Source organism: Psammomys obesus, unplaced genomic scaffold (assembly GCF_907164565.1).
Source record: "Psammomys obesus unplaced genomic scaffold, mPsaObe1.curated_primary_1811, whole genome shotgun sequence".
Classification (NCBI taxonomy): domain Eukaryota; kingdom Metazoa; phylum Chordata; class Mammalia; order Rodentia; family Muridae; genus Psammomys; species Psammomys obesus.
In genome coordinates, this window is record NW_026595981.1 from 26,531,242 (window position 1) to 26,548,618 (window position 17,377).

General features: G+C 53.5%; 1 protein-coding gene across 2 annotated transcripts in view; it reads right to left on the reverse strand.

Annotated features, from left to right (window-relative positions):
• Positions 1 to 9,222: 9,222 nt before the first annotated feature.
• The window catches only part of Dcakd (dephospho-CoA kinase domain containing), a 34,481-nt gene continuing 26,326 nt past the window's right edge, over positions 9,223 to 17,377 (reverse strand). For both annotated transcript variants that reach the window (XM_055619595.1, XM_055619594.1), the window contains 4 exons: positions 15,481 to 15,688; positions 14,936 to 15,139; positions 12,377 to 12,464; positions 9,223 to 10,359 (listed from right to left, as the gene is read on the reverse strand). In XM_055619595.1, coding sequence (XP_055475570.1) covers positions 10,068 to 10,359; positions 12,377 to 12,464; positions 14,936 to 15,139; positions 15,481 to 15,592 — 696 coding nt within the window. In that variant the 5' untranslated portion in view covers positions 15,593 to 15,688 and the 3' untranslated portion in view covers positions 9,223 to 10,067. The remainder of the gene's footprint in view (positions 10,360 to 12,376; positions 12,465 to 14,935; positions 15,140 to 15,480; positions 15,689 to 17,377) is intronic.

Genomic DNA, 17,377 nt, shown 5'->3' on the forward strand with positions numbered 1-17,377 from the left:
GAAAGAAAGAAAGAAAGAAAGAAAGAAAGAAAGAAAGAAAGAAAGGAAAAAGAAAGGTGCTAAAGGACTGTGACATATGTGGTCTCATGTGAGTGAGTGTGTGTGTGTGTGTGTGTGTGTGTGTGTGTGTGCTGAACTGTGTTCTCCTGAGACAAACACCAAGGCTGGAAAGCAAGAAAGAAGCAGATGTGATCCCTGGCAAGCTGTGACATCAGTGTCCTCGTCTCCAGAGTGGACACCATGCTTTGCCCTCCTTGAGGTGAGGTGAAGTGAAAGGTCCACTCACTTGCTTATTATCGTGCGCGAAGGCACTGACACCCGTTCCCAGAGGTGGGGACGGAGTCTGACAGAGGGAGCTGCCTGTAAAAGTTGGCTGGGAAACCTGGGCTTGTGGTTCTTCCGGACGCAGGGCAGCAGCCAGGTTGGGGTCATGGGTATCTCCATGGCTGGCAGTTGTGATGGAGGAAACCATGGAGATGGCAGCTGACAGGACTCAAGGTCTGGACCCTGTGGCTAGGATCCAGGAAGGAAGTATTCTCTGGGCCTTGGGCATTCTGGGCCCCAGGAGTCAAGATGACAGTTGGTCCTGTTTGTTTCTCTCAGCCAACCCACCTCTCTTCTGTGTTCTCTGCCTCCTAAATGGCTGGTGCTAAATGTACTGACCGCCTGTTTGAGGAGGTGAGCTTCTCACAGGCCACAAAGACCTAGCCACAGGCAAGCTTTGTGCCACCTTTATCAGCTAGTGGCTTTACCAGCTGAGCGTTCTGCCTCTGGGCCCTCCAAAGGCCATGACTGTGGACCCAGTGCTCTTCCTGGCATGCTGGCCTCCTGGTCAGCAGCTGCAGGGGTGAGTCATGGTTCTCATTAGAGCTTAATTAATCAATTGAGTTAATCAGACAGCTTGGATGTGCTGTGGTTGCAGATGGGAGCGGGAGAGAGAAAGCCGGAACATGAGATCCAGGGCTAGGCGAACTGGGACTACCAGCAGGGCCAGGGTTGGAGCGCAGCCTCTGGGGTTTTCAAGGGAGGAAAACACTGGTGTCTGCACCCGGGTCCCTGGGAAGGAGGATGGATGGGTTGGGCAAGGGCTCACGGTGGTAGCTCTGAAAGGTCACCTTTGCTGGACAGCAGGGACAGAGCCTGTGGGTGTCAGAAGCAGGATCACTCTCCTGACTTCCTCTCTCTCTCTCTCTCTCTCTCTCTCTCTCTCTCTCTCTTGGTCTTGTGTGCCTGTGAAGGCTGTCTTAAATATTTATATGAATAGACTAAGAAAAAGGAAAAAGACAAACAAATAAAAATAAATAAGTAAAGGTAGTTCCTTACATCTCATCCCCTGTGATCCCAGGTTGATGAGAGAGACCAGAGGCCTCTGACAGGCACAGACAGGGACCTAGGCTCAAGGAGGAGAGCCAGGGTGCTCTGGACATCTGGCCCTGCCAGGGATGGGAGGGGCCGAGGCAGCAGAGCCAAGAACAGGTGTGGGAGCCCTGTAAGGAACCTTTGGAGAGGGGCGCGCCTCTCATCCGGCCATCTAATTTTCCTCACAGCTGACCTTGGAGTTACCTTGGCATGGAGGGTAGGATGCCCGAGACACTGCCAATTGTCCTCCTGCCTTCCAGGGTTACTCTCTCCTTCAGGCCCTCTCCTTAGGATGACCCAGAAGGAGAAAAGGGGGCTGAAGGCAACAGCCGCACACACAGTGATGGGAGATGGGGCACAGAAGGGAAAGCATTTCGTATTATATCCCCCTGGAAAAGTTTCCCAGAAGAGGAGCGTTTGAGCCAGGACTTGCAGGTGTGATGAAGGTGGAGGGGAAGGGGTACATTGGAGGAGAAAGCTGCTCAGGCAGATACAGAATCATATTGAGCAAGGCAGGTTAGTGCGGTGAGGCGTGGGACTGTTTGGGCCAGAAGGACAGGGCTTCAGAAATGCCAGGGCCCAGATGGGCCGGGCGGTGCTGGCACTTTAATCCCAGCACTCGGGAGACAGAGGCAGGCAGATCTCTGAGTTGGAGGCCAGCCTGGTCTACAAAGGGAGTCTAGGACAGCCAAAGGTACACAGAGAAACCCTGTCTTGAAAGAAGAGAAGAAGAGGAGGAGGAGGAAGAGGAAGAAGGAGAAGAAGAGTGAGGACTAGGAGGGGTGGAAGCCCAAAGCATTTGTTTATGTGTGTGGTATGTGTATATGAGCTGAGTTTACATATTACACATATGTAAACGGGTCCGCACGGGTGTGAACATGGGCATATTTGGTTTATGTTCTGTTCTGTCTCTTGAGGCAGGGTCTCACTGGCAGGCCTGGAATTCACCGGGCAGTCAAGGTTGGCCTTGAGCTTGTGGCGACCCTGCCTCTGCCTCCTGAGGGCTGAGATGTGCCACCACACTTGGATGGTGTGTGTGTGTGTGTTTTGAGAACGTGTATGTGAGGGGTGGGAATGTGTGAGATGGTCACTGTCCCTATCCTTGTAGGGTCACTTACTCCTCCTCGCCATGACAAAACTTTAGAAACACTGTATCTGGCCCTTGAGGATGGGAGGGTCACTAGATCACCGTGAGAGCTCCTAAGGCCTGTTTGCTGGGCTCCCTATGGGCTCTCCTGACTAGTGTGAAAAATGTGTAAACCAAGTCCAGTGTGGGGCCTGACCAGTGTGCTGGGTCCTTGACCCTGTGGGAAGCCTGGTGCCTTTCTTACCTCCTTTCCTTCCTTCCTTCTTTTTCTCTTCTTCCTTCCTTTCCTTTCTCCTTCCTTCCATCCTCCTTTCCTTCCTTCCTTTCTTTTTTCAGATACAGGGTTTCTCTGTGTATCCCTGGTTGTCCCAGAACTCACTCTGTAGACCAGGCTGGCCTCGAACTCCCAGATCAGCCTGCTTCTGCTTCCCATGGACTGCAATTAAGAGCATGTGCCACCATAGCCCAGCTCATAAAAGTTTTTTCATTGTTACTTCGTGACCTTAATTTTGCTGCTGTTATGAATGGTAATGTAGATAGCTGTTTTCTGATGGTCTTGGGTGACCCCATGAAAAGGTCTTCGACACGCCCCCCGCCCAAGGGGCCACAACTCAAAAGTTGAGATCTGCTGCTTGAGACTGTGAGTTCCACCTTTAAAGTGGGGTGCCTTTCCCAGGCCATGAAAAGCCGGCTCCTTTGTCACCTGGCCATGAGGGCTGTAAGACACAGTAGCCATGGCTGAGGTCGCCTGGCGCAGACCACTTGCTCTCCTACCCTGGTCCTGCCCTTGCCGCCTCTAGTCATGATCTGTCCTGTAGATGAGCATATCCACTGATATCACAGGACTGTGTCTTTAATTTCTCCCCCTGTCCGTCCCCGGAACGTGATAAAAATACCAGCATTGATCTCTTTTTTTTTTTTTTTTCTTCTTTTTTTTGCCTTCCCTTTCTGCCAGGATAATGTTTACCCAGGTGTCAATCAGGAGAAGAATCTGGCTTCCTAATTTCTCTTCTCCTCCCTGGGGGCCGAGCATCTCCCCGCCTCACACGGACACTGAGCAGGAATCAAGGTTACTAATAATCCGCCAGCACACACAGCCACCGAGAACACATATATTAAAAGTCACATATTGATTTATGTTCTCGGGCCCCTCTGCCTTTCTGCCCAGCCTCAGCCTTCCCTCTGCCAAAGAGAAAAAAAGAATTACATAGCTATATTTATCGCCAAGATGTTTAGTGTAAAGAGCATTGTGTCCGACAGTAATTCCCAGCCCCCTCTGGTCCTCTTTGGGGGGGGGTATTTCTCTTTTTTTAAATAGTGTGGCATTATCTATCTATAAACATTTATCTTCTAGCTGTTGGCTTCTGACTTGATGAATGGTGGGCTGCCTTCCTGGAAGAAGGGATTTTTGTCAGTGGAGGTGATCCTACTGAAGACAGGTTGGGAGCATGGGTAAGAAGGAAAGGCAAATAGATTCAGAAACTTTGAGAAATCTTTCACCAGGCCAGGGGTGGCGGCTCATGCCTTTAGTTCGAGCACGTGGGGAGAGAGAAGTAGGTAGATCTCTGTGAGTTCCAGGCCAGAGCTGTATTGTGAGACCTTGCCTCAAAATATATACATTAATCAATAATAGATCATCAGCACAAATAACACATTATCATTAGAGGCTTATTGGCTTGTGGTCCTGATTCACAGCTGAAAAAAAAAAATGAGGCTTAAGGGTGAATTTGCCTCTCACTGGGGATCTGAATTCACGTCAGCCTTGCTCAAGTCATCTACAGTTTCTCCTCTAGGGCTGTCTGAGTCCTGCCCGGAGGGGAAGGGACAGAAGCAAAGATCCTGGCCAGGGACAGAGGTGGCAGCAGACATTGCGGGCTTGGTGTGGAGGGCCAGCTGTGGGCTGGGGCTACAGCCTTCTCCCGCACTGCTCATCCCACCCAGAGCCCCTGTCACTCTGTCTACCGTGGTGGCCTTTAGAAATGTCAAACTCTTGGACTGCAGTCCTCCCGAGGGACTCTGGGAATGGAAGCAGTTGAGTGTAGGAAGGAAGGGAACTTTGGTGTAACTCAGGCCCCTCCCTCACACCCGTGAGAGGCTCCGGGTTCACACCTGGCATCCCCCTTTCTCCTCACTGAGGCGCTAGGAGGTTTTACGCGGGGGTGGGGTGGGGTGGGGGCGGAGAGTGGGGGTGTGGTGTGGTGCGGGGAAACTGAGGCCAAGTTACTTGCGGAGGGAGAAGGCAGCGCCTGCTGTGTAGTCCAGCTGTCCTGATTCCTGTAGGGCCTCCTGGTGCCCATAGTAACCTGGACTACTTCTTTACCTGGATCTGGGTAGCCTAAGGGTCATGACTGTTTTTTTTGCTCCCCTCCAGGCCCGGAGGGGCAGCTCCTCAATGACCGTGTCCTCAGGCACCTGGGCTGGGACTGAGTCTCAGAATTGGCCTGACCAGCCCACATCATCGTCCAACCTTTCCCGGAACCCTGGAGACTGGCTACCTCCTGCCTGTTTCCTGGAGTCACCTCCACACACACACCAAAGCAGGGCAATCGACTTTATTATTTTTGAGACAGGGTATTTACTTTTTACCAAGGGTGACCTTGAACTGGCTTCTCCTGCCTGCACTTCCAGAATGTGCAGATTGCAGGCCAGAACCAGCAGTTTTACGCAGTCCTGGGACTACAGCCCAGTGGAGGAGTGTGATGTTCCGGAAACCCATAGTCCCCAAGCGGGACGACTCGGCACTTCGGTGGTGTTCACCTTACCCGGGGGAGGTTAAGCTCCCTAATCACAGGGGGAAAATAAGTGGACTTGCTAGGACTGAGGCGCGCGTGAGCCAAAGTGCTCTGAAAGCCCGACGCCCAGGACGTCATCAGGGGCTACGCGGCGCGGGGCGCAGAGAGAACGGGCAACAGGGACTCTCTCCGGGAACTTTTCCCATTGCAGACCTGTTCCCTGGCGGCCACCGGTGATGTATGGCTGGAGCTGATGAGAAACGTGCGGCGGCACGGAGACCGGCGGCGCGGGCGGCCCACGCGGGGGCGGCGCAGCATTGAGATTCCGCGGGGCGCGAGGGGCGGCGCGGGCCCTGCCACGGGCCGAGTAATTGATCTGGAGGTGCCAATTTGCAGCAACTAAATATTTGGTTTCTGCTTCTGCCTGCTCCGCGCTCTGCTCAAACAAACTTCAATTAAAAGCGAAAAGCAAGCGTGGGGAGGCAGCGCGCCCGGGTCCCCGCGGCCCGATCGATGGCACCGAGCCTGCAGGCTGCCGAGCGCCTATCGGCTGGCGGGAGGCAGGACCGGCGCCCTCTTTCGGATCGCCGAGCACCGGGCGCAGGGCCCAGGAGAGGCCTCGAACACCAAAAAAAAAAAAACAAAAAAAAAACGGGACCAGGCCGTGTCTGAGCCTGCACACCACAGCTGAGGCCCTGGGAAGAAGGGGTCCCTGGGAACTGACCCTGCTCTCTGCAGAGGGGACTTGGAAGATGACCTCAACTGTGTTCTCTCTGCATCTTCTTCCAGAGTCTCAGGTTCATCTTCCCTGCCCATGGCTGCACATCTACCAGTAAGTGGGCCAGAGAGCTATAGGTGAAGCCTTTGGTGTGTGCCTTCGGGAGGCAGAGGCAGGGAGATCTCTGTGAGTTCAAGGTCAGCCTGGTCTACAGCGTGAGTTCCAGAACAGCCAGGGCTACGCAGTGAAACCCTATCTTGAAAAACAAAACAAGACCAAACAAACAGAAGAGCTGTGGGTGAAACCCACTCCAGGCCCATCCTCACAGGGGAGAAGAGAGGTCCGGGAGTTCGGAGCGGGGGCGGGAGAAGAGCATCGGGGAGGGCAGCGACAGCCTGGAGAATTACTTGCCTGACTAATCACTTGTCACAGTATTCTTGGGGTTCCAGAGAAACGGCCTCAATGGCCATTCGCTGGAGGCTGGGGTTCACAGACTAGTTTCTGCTCCTCAAGGATCATCCGGGACTCTGGGGGGAATGTCCCACAGTAGAGAGGGGGAACTCGTCAGCAGAGCTGGGAGATAGAGGCAGCAGCTCTACGGAGCCAGTGAAGAGCGGCTGAAGACAGCTCTGGAGAGAACTGGTGAGGGTCAGGGCAGCCAAGTGAGCACAGGTCTTGTCAGGAGGAGTGAAAGCTACTTGCTATCCTTTCATAGGAGCCTGAGGCAGGGCCCCTGGCGGAGGGGCTGGGGAGGGGAGGAGGACCCAGCCTCCTGCCCTTCTGTGGTTCCCCTTCCTGGACTGGAAGGGTGATATTCTTTAACCCCATTGGCCAAGTCAGGCTATTCCAAGTCTCCCCTGCTCTCCCATGGATTCTAGGTGCCATTCTGACAGTCCTATGTGGGAGCCCCTTGCCCAGGCCTAGCTGTGGGGTTTCCAGGTATGTCTGGCCCGTGAGAGCTGTAGTTTGGAGGCCCCGGACGAGTCTTGCGGAGTTCCCCCATCCAGACTCTCTGGAGCAGAATGGTCTCGTCTGTGGTTTTCTATCCTTTTCATCTCTAGGCAAACACCCTGGAGCACATAACTCACTTCAGAAATCATCCTCATGGGCCTTTAGCCTTCGAGTTTCTCTATGGCTTGGGGCTTCAACCCCCCCCCCCCCCAGCTGGATACAGAGCTCTCTGTGAGGCTCAGGAAGAGCCCCGGGCAGGCTGGTGTCCCCAAGAGCCTCCCCATCCACCCCGCCCAGGGGTGTGAGCGAGGGGAGCTGCTGCAGGCTCCCCATCTTTACTCTCAAGCCCCTTCCCCGCCTGCAAGCCAGAAGCCTGCTCCCTCTCTTGCAGCACCCCCCCCTCCCGGAGGGCTGAGCTGTGGAGCAGAATGATTTCCTGTAATTGGCCAGCAATCCAGGCGCCCGACTTGTTCTATCGACATGCTGGTTAGCTGGAAATTGTATTGGAATCTGAGCGATGAGGAAGGGGGGGCAGGGAGCAAGGAGAGGGGGTTTTGGGTCCCAGCTGGGTGCCATTTCAGCTTAGAGTGGAATGTAGGAGCCACCAGCCACACTCTCCCTTCCCCCGAGAAGAGCAGGAGAGCAACCATTAACCACACCTCAACACCGCCTTCACTTGGCTTCTCTAGCTATCTTCAAGGGCCTCTCTCGCCATTCACGTGAACCCCTCTCACCTGTGGTCATCTCTGCCACCCACTCCTGGAGCTCAAGTGCCTTTGTGAGAACAAGGAACAGTCAGGGAGAATGACTATCCCTCTCCCATCCAATTTCCCCTAAGGTTCCTCTTGCCCTGGCCTCTGTCCCGTAAGGACAGAGAAGTCACCTGAAGAGCTGTGGGCAGCTGCTTGATAAGGGTATTACTGGTAGAGGCACAAGGCTGGAAATCCAGAGTGGTGTTCACAGCTCTGGGCCGCACCCACCTCCACCCCTCTGAAACCCCTGTAAATTCTGCCCCTACATCACCCACAGCATTTGCAGAACTGGGAGATTTGAAGACAACGGATTGTACTTTGTAAATCCAAAGCTGTGGATTAACCTTGGGCAAGTTAGACCAGGAGAGAGACGTGGCTTTAAGGGTTGGCTGCATCCTTCAACCCTTGCCAAGAGACAGGTGAGCAAGTGCCAAAGGCATCCTATTGCTCCTCTCAGGGTGAAGCCCAGGCTGGGAACTGTGGCCCAGGGGCCGGAGGAAAAGGACTAAAGGCAAGATCTGGCTATGCAGCTCAAACTGGTGTCTAACCCCGTAGTCTTGCTTTAGCTTTTCTAATGCTGGGATTACCGGCATGCACTAACACTCCAAGAATCCCACCTTTGTATTTTTAATTGGTGCTCAGGGTCAGGTGGCTCTGCGGTTGTCCAGTGCCCTGGGGGATAAAGACAAGGGCTCCGAGGAGTTATGCCTCTTGGGCCCACATTCCGGCTTGGGTGAGTGCTGCCACCTGCCGGCCATGGGAGGACACATGCTCTGGACAGGAGCTGTTGCTGGTGGACTAGAAAGCAACCACCTTAGCCAGTGGGTCAGGAGGGAGAGAGACCCAGGAGGGCAGCTGTGGTGTAGTCACTGGCTTCTGCACACCTTCAACCAAAGTTCTACACTTTGCATGAGATTTAGAGAGCTGGGCCAAGCAAGTTCCTGCTTGAACTTCATGGTTTACAAAGGGCTTTGACTGTCCTCATGCAGAAGCCATAGGCAAGGAGACAGAACCGGGCCCCAATCCTGAGTCCCCCTGAGAGGAAGCTCAGGTAAAGCGTAGAGCTCAGAACCTGCATAACTCAAACCAACCCCACCCCTCCCCCATTGCTCTGCACTCTTTGTGCTTATTGTCACGGGATTCAAGAATTGTTTTCTCCATCATCGGGTTTCCGTTTCTCCTCTCTGCCAGGTTTCTGCAGGACTCCCATGAACTGAGGGAGCAGGCACACCCTGCTGCCTTCTTGCAGCTACTCACCTGCTGTCCCCCGCTTTTTTTTTTTTTTTTTTTTTGCGGCTCAGAAATGAGCTAATGAGCTGCTCTCTGAGGTTTAAGCTGCTCTGTGAAAGGGGGCATTAAAAATGGCCGCTGCTGCATTCACATTAGTCACACTCATTAGCTGCTGGGAACAAGATCTACACATCAGCAGGTCTGCAGACAACGGTTGGGGAGGCGGATGTCTGTACTGGTCTAATTGGGTTGGGGAGAAGAACACCGGACCTGTAGGGTGAGTGGATGAGACCTGCCCAGCAGCCAGCAACCTCCCAGAGCTGCCCAGGACTGGCTGGAGTCCTCCATGGAGGCCTCCTCGGCATGAGCAGAGAGGCCAAGTGGAACTCAGTGGACGCTTCAGAACAATTCCGTTTATTGAGCACCAGTGGGGAGCAGGCTGCAGTACACTAGAGATGAGTCAGCCCTGCCGCCTAGGGGCACAGAGTCTAGGAGAAATCAACCAGTTCCTTGATGGTTAGTATACCATGATCAAGAGAAAACCCGGGCGGGGGATCTTAGCACACCTGATTCAGCCTGGGGCTGCTGGTGCCTGGGCAGGCGCAGCCAGGGCTAAGACACTGCTGGGCAGGGAGCATCTGGGGAAGGCACAGAGGTAAGGTACCATGGGTCCTGGGGGATGCCGAGAGTGCAGGGCGCGGAGGCAGAGTGGTGGAGGCAGCGGCCAAGCCGTGAGTAAAGCCCCGCAGAAGCTGGGTCTCTCCAAAGGGCCCTGCCTTGGCATTTCTGAGAGGGTCACACTGCACCCTGGCAAAGGCTTCAAGCCAGGAGACAGTTCTGTTTGAAGGAGAAGGCCTTCAGTCTAGAAGGATTTGCTGGGGTCCACTATGGAGGCTGTGGCCACGATGGGGCAGATGCTCCAAGAAGATTCAAGCCCAAGAAACTGTTGGGCACAAAGCCACAGAGGCTGCTAACTGCTGTTTTCCTGCCCTCACGGTCACGGCAGGTGTTCGGCAGGTGGTGCTAGGAGAGGGGGAGGCGCTAGGGAGGGCGGGAAGGGTGCCTACTGACAGTGGGCTTCTTGCTCTCTGAGTCCCAGACTGGATGATACACTCCAGAGCCAGCCCAGCACAGAGGCTGGTCTCAGAGCCAGAGTGAGTGTAGTGTTGAGGACATGGAACCTGACTTAGGTCTCTAAGGAAGAGGAGGCCTAAGGCTCGATGCTTTGGTGTACCTGGCTAGGGGGAAGGAAGGAGGTAACGGGTGAGCAGGTAGAGGAGGCTGGCAATGCCTGCAAGGCCCGTTAGGAAGCCGAGCCTCAGCGGCAGGTACTCCATGGAGCGCTCTAGCTTGGCATGCAAGAGGATGACCTGGCGTCGGGTGAGGCTCCACTCGCCCGAGTTGTCTAGAACGTGGTTGGCCATGCGGGCCTTGTCCTTCAGGGGCAGCTGGGCATTGATCCTCGCTTCCGCGTCCTCACGGCTCAGGTTGTTCCGCTTCATCAGACGTGCCAGCTGTGTATCTCGGTCACTGAGGACAGAGTAAACGCGTACTGTGGACCCCAGCCTCCCTCTCCACAGAAGACTCACGAGTGGGCAGCTGGGTGAGGCCCAGCCTGGAACATGGGCCAGGACAGCACCTCCCTTTAGGAAGCTCCCTCTCCTGCCTGCAGCCACACAGGAACCCCCTGCCAGGCTGTACAGGTCCTGTACAACGGTACCCCTGGCCCCATCAACCACTTCAGACTCCAATGAGAGCAAAAGGCGAGTGGGCTGGAGCAGCTGTTTCCCACCATCTAGGTCTTTCGCCTGCCAATAGCCTGAGTCTTCCCTGCTATAAAATGGGATGATTCTTACCACTCCAGGCCCTTATCTGCAACCAGAGGAACACAACAAAGACAGACTTAGACGGGGCCTCTTCTATAAAAACCAACCTCATTGCAGAGGATGGAGTGGGCAGAGTACACACCAGCCTTAACCATGATGTGTATGTGGCTAGGGAATCTGCAGGAGAGTGGAGATTGCTGGCAGCGGCTCAGGGGGCACCCCCCCCCAAAGCATGGTGCAGAACAGAGCCACACGGAATGTAGGGCTGTGACAGCGAATGCTTGCTTCTCTTTATGGTGCTGATTGCCTTTCCTTATTTCACACAAGTTCTCTCAAAAACATTAAGGGTCATATTTAGGTAGTCACTCCACAGGAAATGCTTCATGTGGGCTCATCCTTTTTGTGATAAGCAAATAGTCTAACCCGCCCTCTTTTTAGAGATGTACTTATTTTCTGAGCGTTTTTGCCTCTGCATATGTAAGGGAACCAAGTGTGCGCTTGGTGCCCACAGGAGCCAAAAGGAGCTGGATTCCCGGAGCTTACGGAGTTATGGATGTTGTGAGCCACCATGAAGACGCTGGGGGCTGGACCTGCATCCTCTGAACAGGAAGTGCTCTTAAATGCTGAGCCGTCTCTCTAGACCCCTAATTTTGTTATTAAAGCATGGGAAATCCGAGGGCTCCTGGCCTCAGCTGCGATCTTCCACAAACAGAATAAAGACCCCAGAGACGCTGGCATACAGCTTAGCCTAATGTGTGAGGCCCTGGGTTCTATCGTCCTTGCCCAAAACAAACCAAACAATGGAGAGCCTGGAGGTTTACATGGGAAGCGCAGCCTTAGGGAGGACCTGACAGAATGTCTGTCTCTCCGACCAGGCTCAGGGGATTCAGACTGAGCCTGAAGTGACAGCCCACGAGAGATCTGGGGTAAGGGTAGGGCAGTGCTCAGGGCACAAGGCATTCCCTGTGCTGGGAGCCTCCCACATGCCAGTCCCCTGAGAACCACCTTGTGCTGGAAATGCCTGCAGAACCAAGGCCCACCTCTTGTGTCTGCTACACTGGTGGGTGACATCTGGGAAGTGGGGGGACAGAGACACCCTGCAGCCTCGTCTAGCCTCTCATCCTCAGCGACTGTGACTCATTCCTCTGTTTGCCAAACCTGGATTCTCATTTGCTTCCTGTCCTGGGGGACTCTGAGATTAAAGCTCCTTCCTTAGGTGGCTTCTGACAGCTGCTTCCACACAGCTCTCTATTTCCGGGTGCTACCAATGGATGATCTCGAACAAATTCTGCAACTGCCTCCACTTCCATTTTCCCTCTATAACTCAGAGGTGTCCCTCTGCCACGAGCACTTCATGTTGAATGAAGGGAGTTGTTTGCAAAGTTGTGAGGTGCTCTAGGAGGAAGAGGGGAGCCAGTGAGTTACAGGGTGGCCAGAGGCAAAACCAGGCAGCCCAACTGAAGTGTCTCCGACTGATGGCCAGCAGGGGGAGCCTTTCCCAAACACTAGAGAGGCCTGGGGTCTGGGGCCCCTCTTATCTCCTACCTGCCCCAGGTGTATCAGGATCAGGTACAGAAGTTGATTTCTGTAAGTCTGGGTATCACTACCCCAACCCACTTTGTGCCTTGGCCATCCATGGGAATACCCCAAGGAACGTTTATCAGACACACCCTACTCTCAGTCCTTCCAGCCCCCACCAGCCAGGCTACGTTCACACTTACCAGTACACTACCACTGTGTGCTTCATGTACTTGAGCAGCTTCTTGGTCTCAAACAGGAGGGGGATGTCCAGGATCACATAGCGATACCCTGGGGAGAGAATGGAAAACTCCCAAGTTCAATTCTGCAAGAACACCAGGAAGGATGCTTGCGACCAGCCCCTGCCATGGAGAGAGCCCCAGCAGTTGGGAGACCTTCCAAGGACAGACATACCCTGAGTGCCAGCCAGTTCCAATGCCATTCAGAGCAGAATGCTGCAGAAAATAACTTCTGGCTGGCTGATCAGGGAAGACCTTGGAGAAAGGCTGGCATTTGCACTGGCTTTGAAAAGCAGGGAAGATGTGAATACTTGGAATAAGAAGGCTGAGGCAAGGAGCTCCAGATGAGGCACAGGGGACTCAAGGAGCTTGGAAGTTCTGTTCAGACCAGGCAGAGGTCTGTAGCCCAGTGTATAGAAGACGACTAGGTGGTCAGGGTGAACCTTGATCTTCAGCCCTAAAAGTTGTTTCTGACCAGAGGCAAGACACAGCCAGGGTTGTAGGAGACTGGGTAGAGTTTCTGGGAGGTGCTGCGGCCTTTCTGCCCTATTTCATTTCACAGTGGCTCAAACACCCCAACATACAGGCCCATTCCTGGAAGCCAGGTCTAGGCACAGCCCCCTCTGAAAGTCTCATGGCTACCTCTGCGGCTCTCTGTGAGAGACCTGTACTACCCCAGAGCAGCGAGGGTAGTTCATGCTAACTACAGGATCCCCTCAGCAGAGAAAAGGCACTGTGGACACCCCCACATCTGAGGCTGGAGGGAGGCGATGCCCCTGCACACCATGAGCGGGCACATCCAAGAGCTCTGTGCACTCCTGCTGTCCCTTGTGTGGATGAACAAAGTTGCAAGGGGTAAAAGGCAAGTAGAGTAAGGGCAGGGCTTGGTGCCTCTCAGAGACCCTGGCCCCGGGTGGCTGGGCGGGCGGTATCTCATTCCAGACACTTTCAACCACAGAACCACACAGCAGCAGCTGGGATCACTGCTCCCCACAACCTGTGCTCAGGAAGACCAGGAGAAACCTTGGCTCATGAGGGTGTTGGGTTCCTGAGCTCCGCTGCCACGCCTTGGTCTGCAGTGCCCCACGTGACCACAGGTCCTTAACAAAACTAATCCGTGTAATGAATGAACAGAATACCTGCTTCCCAGGGTGACGGGCAGGACTACACAGCTCTGAATGCATATAACCACTGAGCAGCAGCCAGGCCCCTCAGCCTGGTGCTCCCTAAATGATGGGTGTTACTGCTATTGTTCCTAGGAGGAGGGAAGCTGGCAGTGAGGCCCTGCACCTCCCACCTCAGCCTCTCCAGCCACAGAAAAGACCAGATCCTCCCTGGGCCTCTTATCTCCCTTTCCTGCTCCTCTCCCCTCGCTCCCTCCCCTCTCTGTGTCCTTTCTCCTGGGTCCCTCTTGGGAGCTGGAAGCCATTTCTGTGGTTCACCGGTAAAGGGCTATTCAGCTGTCACATCCCTCCTGCTTGATAAGCCCTGCAAACTACCCTGACTCTATTAAGACATCCGCCTGCCTACGCAGAGACCTCCCCAACAGCTGGTGATCTTATCTGACGTCTGATTATACCAACTTTGACAGTTGTATTTGTTATACTCATCAGGGAGAAACTGGGACTGTGGAAGCCACAGCTGTCGTCCTCATTTTTCACCTTATCGAACTGAAAAGAGCTTTCTGGCTTTTATTTAAGTAGTGGTGGTTGGGGAGGTGAGGAGACTGGGTAGATGACACAACAGGAGAGCCTTGGCGCTGCTGACATTATCCAGTGCTTAATTTCAGAAGGGGAAGCCACCGGCGCCTCACAGGCCTGCAAATGTGCTCAGAGCTGGCCTGGGAGCAAATGTAAAGGGCAGGAATGAAAGGCAGAAGGCTTTGCCAGGCAGGGGTAGGCAGAGGGGACCAGTGGCATGATGATGGGCTGGCAGACACTGGAGGAGGGCAAAGACAAGAGTCCAGACTCTTCTTGAGAGAGGAAGAAAGATGACTTTGGCAGAGTGTCTCAGGGACAAACAGCAGGGGGACGTTTATAGAGCAGCAGGTGCTAGGAGCCAGCTCCTGCCTTTCCTCCGCTTCAGGGACTGAGGGGCAGGCATGGGTCAACAGCATAGACGCTTATTATCAAGGTCTTTCAGCAGCAAGTGTTGACCAGAAGACATGTTAGGAGGCATTCCCTACTCTGTAAGAACCTGAGGCATGAAGGGGCCTGGCCATAGCTACACTGGGAAAACTTGAAGACAACGGAAATGGGTCCCTAGGCTGTCCAGGAAGTAGTCTCCACACTGTGATTAACAGGGGGAGCTAGGCCTTCTACTCAGGGATGCAGACTGGAGGTCGTGTATACCAGAGGCGGGTAGGAAGTCTCCACGAGCAGCTTCTCTACCCTCCCACCTCTCCTGCAGAGGCAGGGAAGGAGGATGAACTTAGCAGCCTATATAACCAACTCCAACACCCTGGCCCAGCTTCAAATAGAGAAAGACCCTGCTCTGTGAGGAGCGATCCATCTAGAGTCTCACCTCGGAGGAAGTACTTGAAGGTCTCTTTCATCATTTCCTTGCGGATCTCAGGGTGGGTGATAGAGTTGAGCAGCTGCCGGCGGTCAGGCTGGTTAAAGATCAGGTCTCCAAGGACCTTTCGGTCGATGTCACCATTCTCCAGCAAGACTTCAGTGCCAAAGGCCTCTACGATGCGCCGGTGGGCAGGGTAGCCTGGCTGGACGACTGTGGTATGAAGAGGGTGGGTCATTCCAGAGCCTCCAGCAATCCAGAAGACCCCACAGGACCAGAGATGAACTGATGGGAGAACCCACGGCTGTTTCCTTCAGTTGGAGCCAAAATAAACTGAGGGCAAGAGCAGGGCTCACAGAATCCCTCAGGCCAATGATGGAGCCGAGTTAGGAAGAATGGACAGAAGAGCCTCAAGGGCAAGCAGAAGAGAGACAGGCCGTGACCAGGAAAGTCTCACTCGCTTTGAACAATCCGAGAAGACAAAAAGAGGATGATGATGGAAGGGCGGAAGCACAGGGGAGCTGCTGTGAGCAATGGGTCCCCTGCTGACTCACCGTGCCGGGCAAGGACATCCACATCAATCACAGCACAGCCCAGCTGCTGGAGCACCTGGAGGACAGAGCTCTTGCCTGAGGCAATGCCTCCCGTTAGGCCCACCAGAAACATCTTGCCAGGACAGACAGGAGACAGGCCGGGTAGGAGGTAGGAAGTGTGGACACTTGGCACACTTGCCAATCAGCTGCTCCACCAGGCCGGGGAAACCTGTTGGCGAGAGACATGCAGACCTGGTCGGCACGGGGCTACCTGGGGTGAGGGAAGGGAGGTACAAGCTGAGCTAGCCCTGAGTTTGGGAAGCTCTGGGGCTGCTTCCCAATGAGAATTCATTTCTGCTGCTGTGTATGTCAGGGCAGGCTGGAAGTTAGGGCCTTGTGCATGCTAGGCAAACTCTGTTCCAATAAGCTACAGCCCCAGGGACTCACTAGTGTGTCCCTGAAGGCCTTGAATTTGCCATCCGTGTGTTTCAGGCTTCCAAGCACCTGGCATTAAATAAAGGTCTATGCCACCATTCTCAGTTTCTTTATATACCTTTTTTTACATTTTATTACTTTTTATTTTTTAGTCTGTGTATGTATTCTTAGTAGGGCCTGAAATCTGTCAGAACCTACAGATTTTTGTTAACCTACAGATTTACTGCCCTAATTACACCTTGCCCGGGCTCACATGGAAATGAGTTTGCCTCTCCTGAAGACACATTAGACAACAGTGGGGGAACAGCCATTTGTGCGCGGCACAGAAGAGCAAGAAAGCCTAGGGCATTCTCACATGGGTCAGGGCACGGACGCCAGTTATCTACCACAAACCCAGAGACCGACGAAGGGACCAATGTACAAGTCAGCCTGGGGACACTGCCACCCCTGGGAGTCTCCCTCTTAACAAGAGACACTCAGGCCGCTCAGCTGAATCTCTGTGACAGAGACTGCGGCGTCAGTGTCCTGACCTCTGCTGCTGTCCCCCCAAGGGCAGCTTTTCAGGTAGGTGTGAAACCTTCTAACCCCAGCACTTAGGATGTTGTGGATGAGAAGACAGGGCTGTGTGGTGACTTCCAGGACAGCCTGGACCACAGAGCGAGACTTGATTTCTGGAAGAGAACAAGAGAGAAGCAAGAGATGGGCTGGGGGACCCGTGAGGAAGATGGCTCAGCAGGTAAGGCCGCCCCTGACAACATGAGTCCAGTCCTGGGACCCACACAGTGGGAGGAGAGGACCGACTCACACAAGGTGCCCTCTGACCTCCGCATGTGCACACGAACACATATTTTTTTAAGTAATTTAAAACAATGACAACGAAACTCAGAAATGGCTGCACTGTCTCTGGCAGCTCTTGTCCGTGCTATGACCACCGCACATGCCGTGATGCTATTCAATGCCAGCAGACACTGCTGCAAATACCTCGGAGACTGCGTGGTGGACTGCAGCTGTTTCCCTATATGCTCAAGCAGAAGCAGGGCTTTAATTATAGAAGAGAAAGTGCATTTTCCACTGTTAGTCCTTAGCCTGTAAGTACCAAATTAGTGAATTGTAGGAAAATATTACCAGAATGTTTGATTTTCAAAATTGCTCTTTGAGTTGCTGACCTGAGTTTCATTTAAAAAAAATTATAAAATGAATTTGGACTTGGAATTAGGGCAGAATTTGCAACAATATCTGCAATGGCCCTAAACATACTTGTACCATTTTATACTAAGTATTCATGTGAAACAGTATTCCCAGCATTGATGCTAAGAAAATTAAGTATCAATCAACTCTGAAAAACACCGAAGACCTACAGCTTATAATATCAAATATTTAACCTTAATTTAATTTAAATTTAAACTTAATTTAGTTCTTCTCGGGTGTGGTGTACTCCTCTATCCCAGCACTCAGAAGGAAGTGGTAACAGGATTGCTCTACG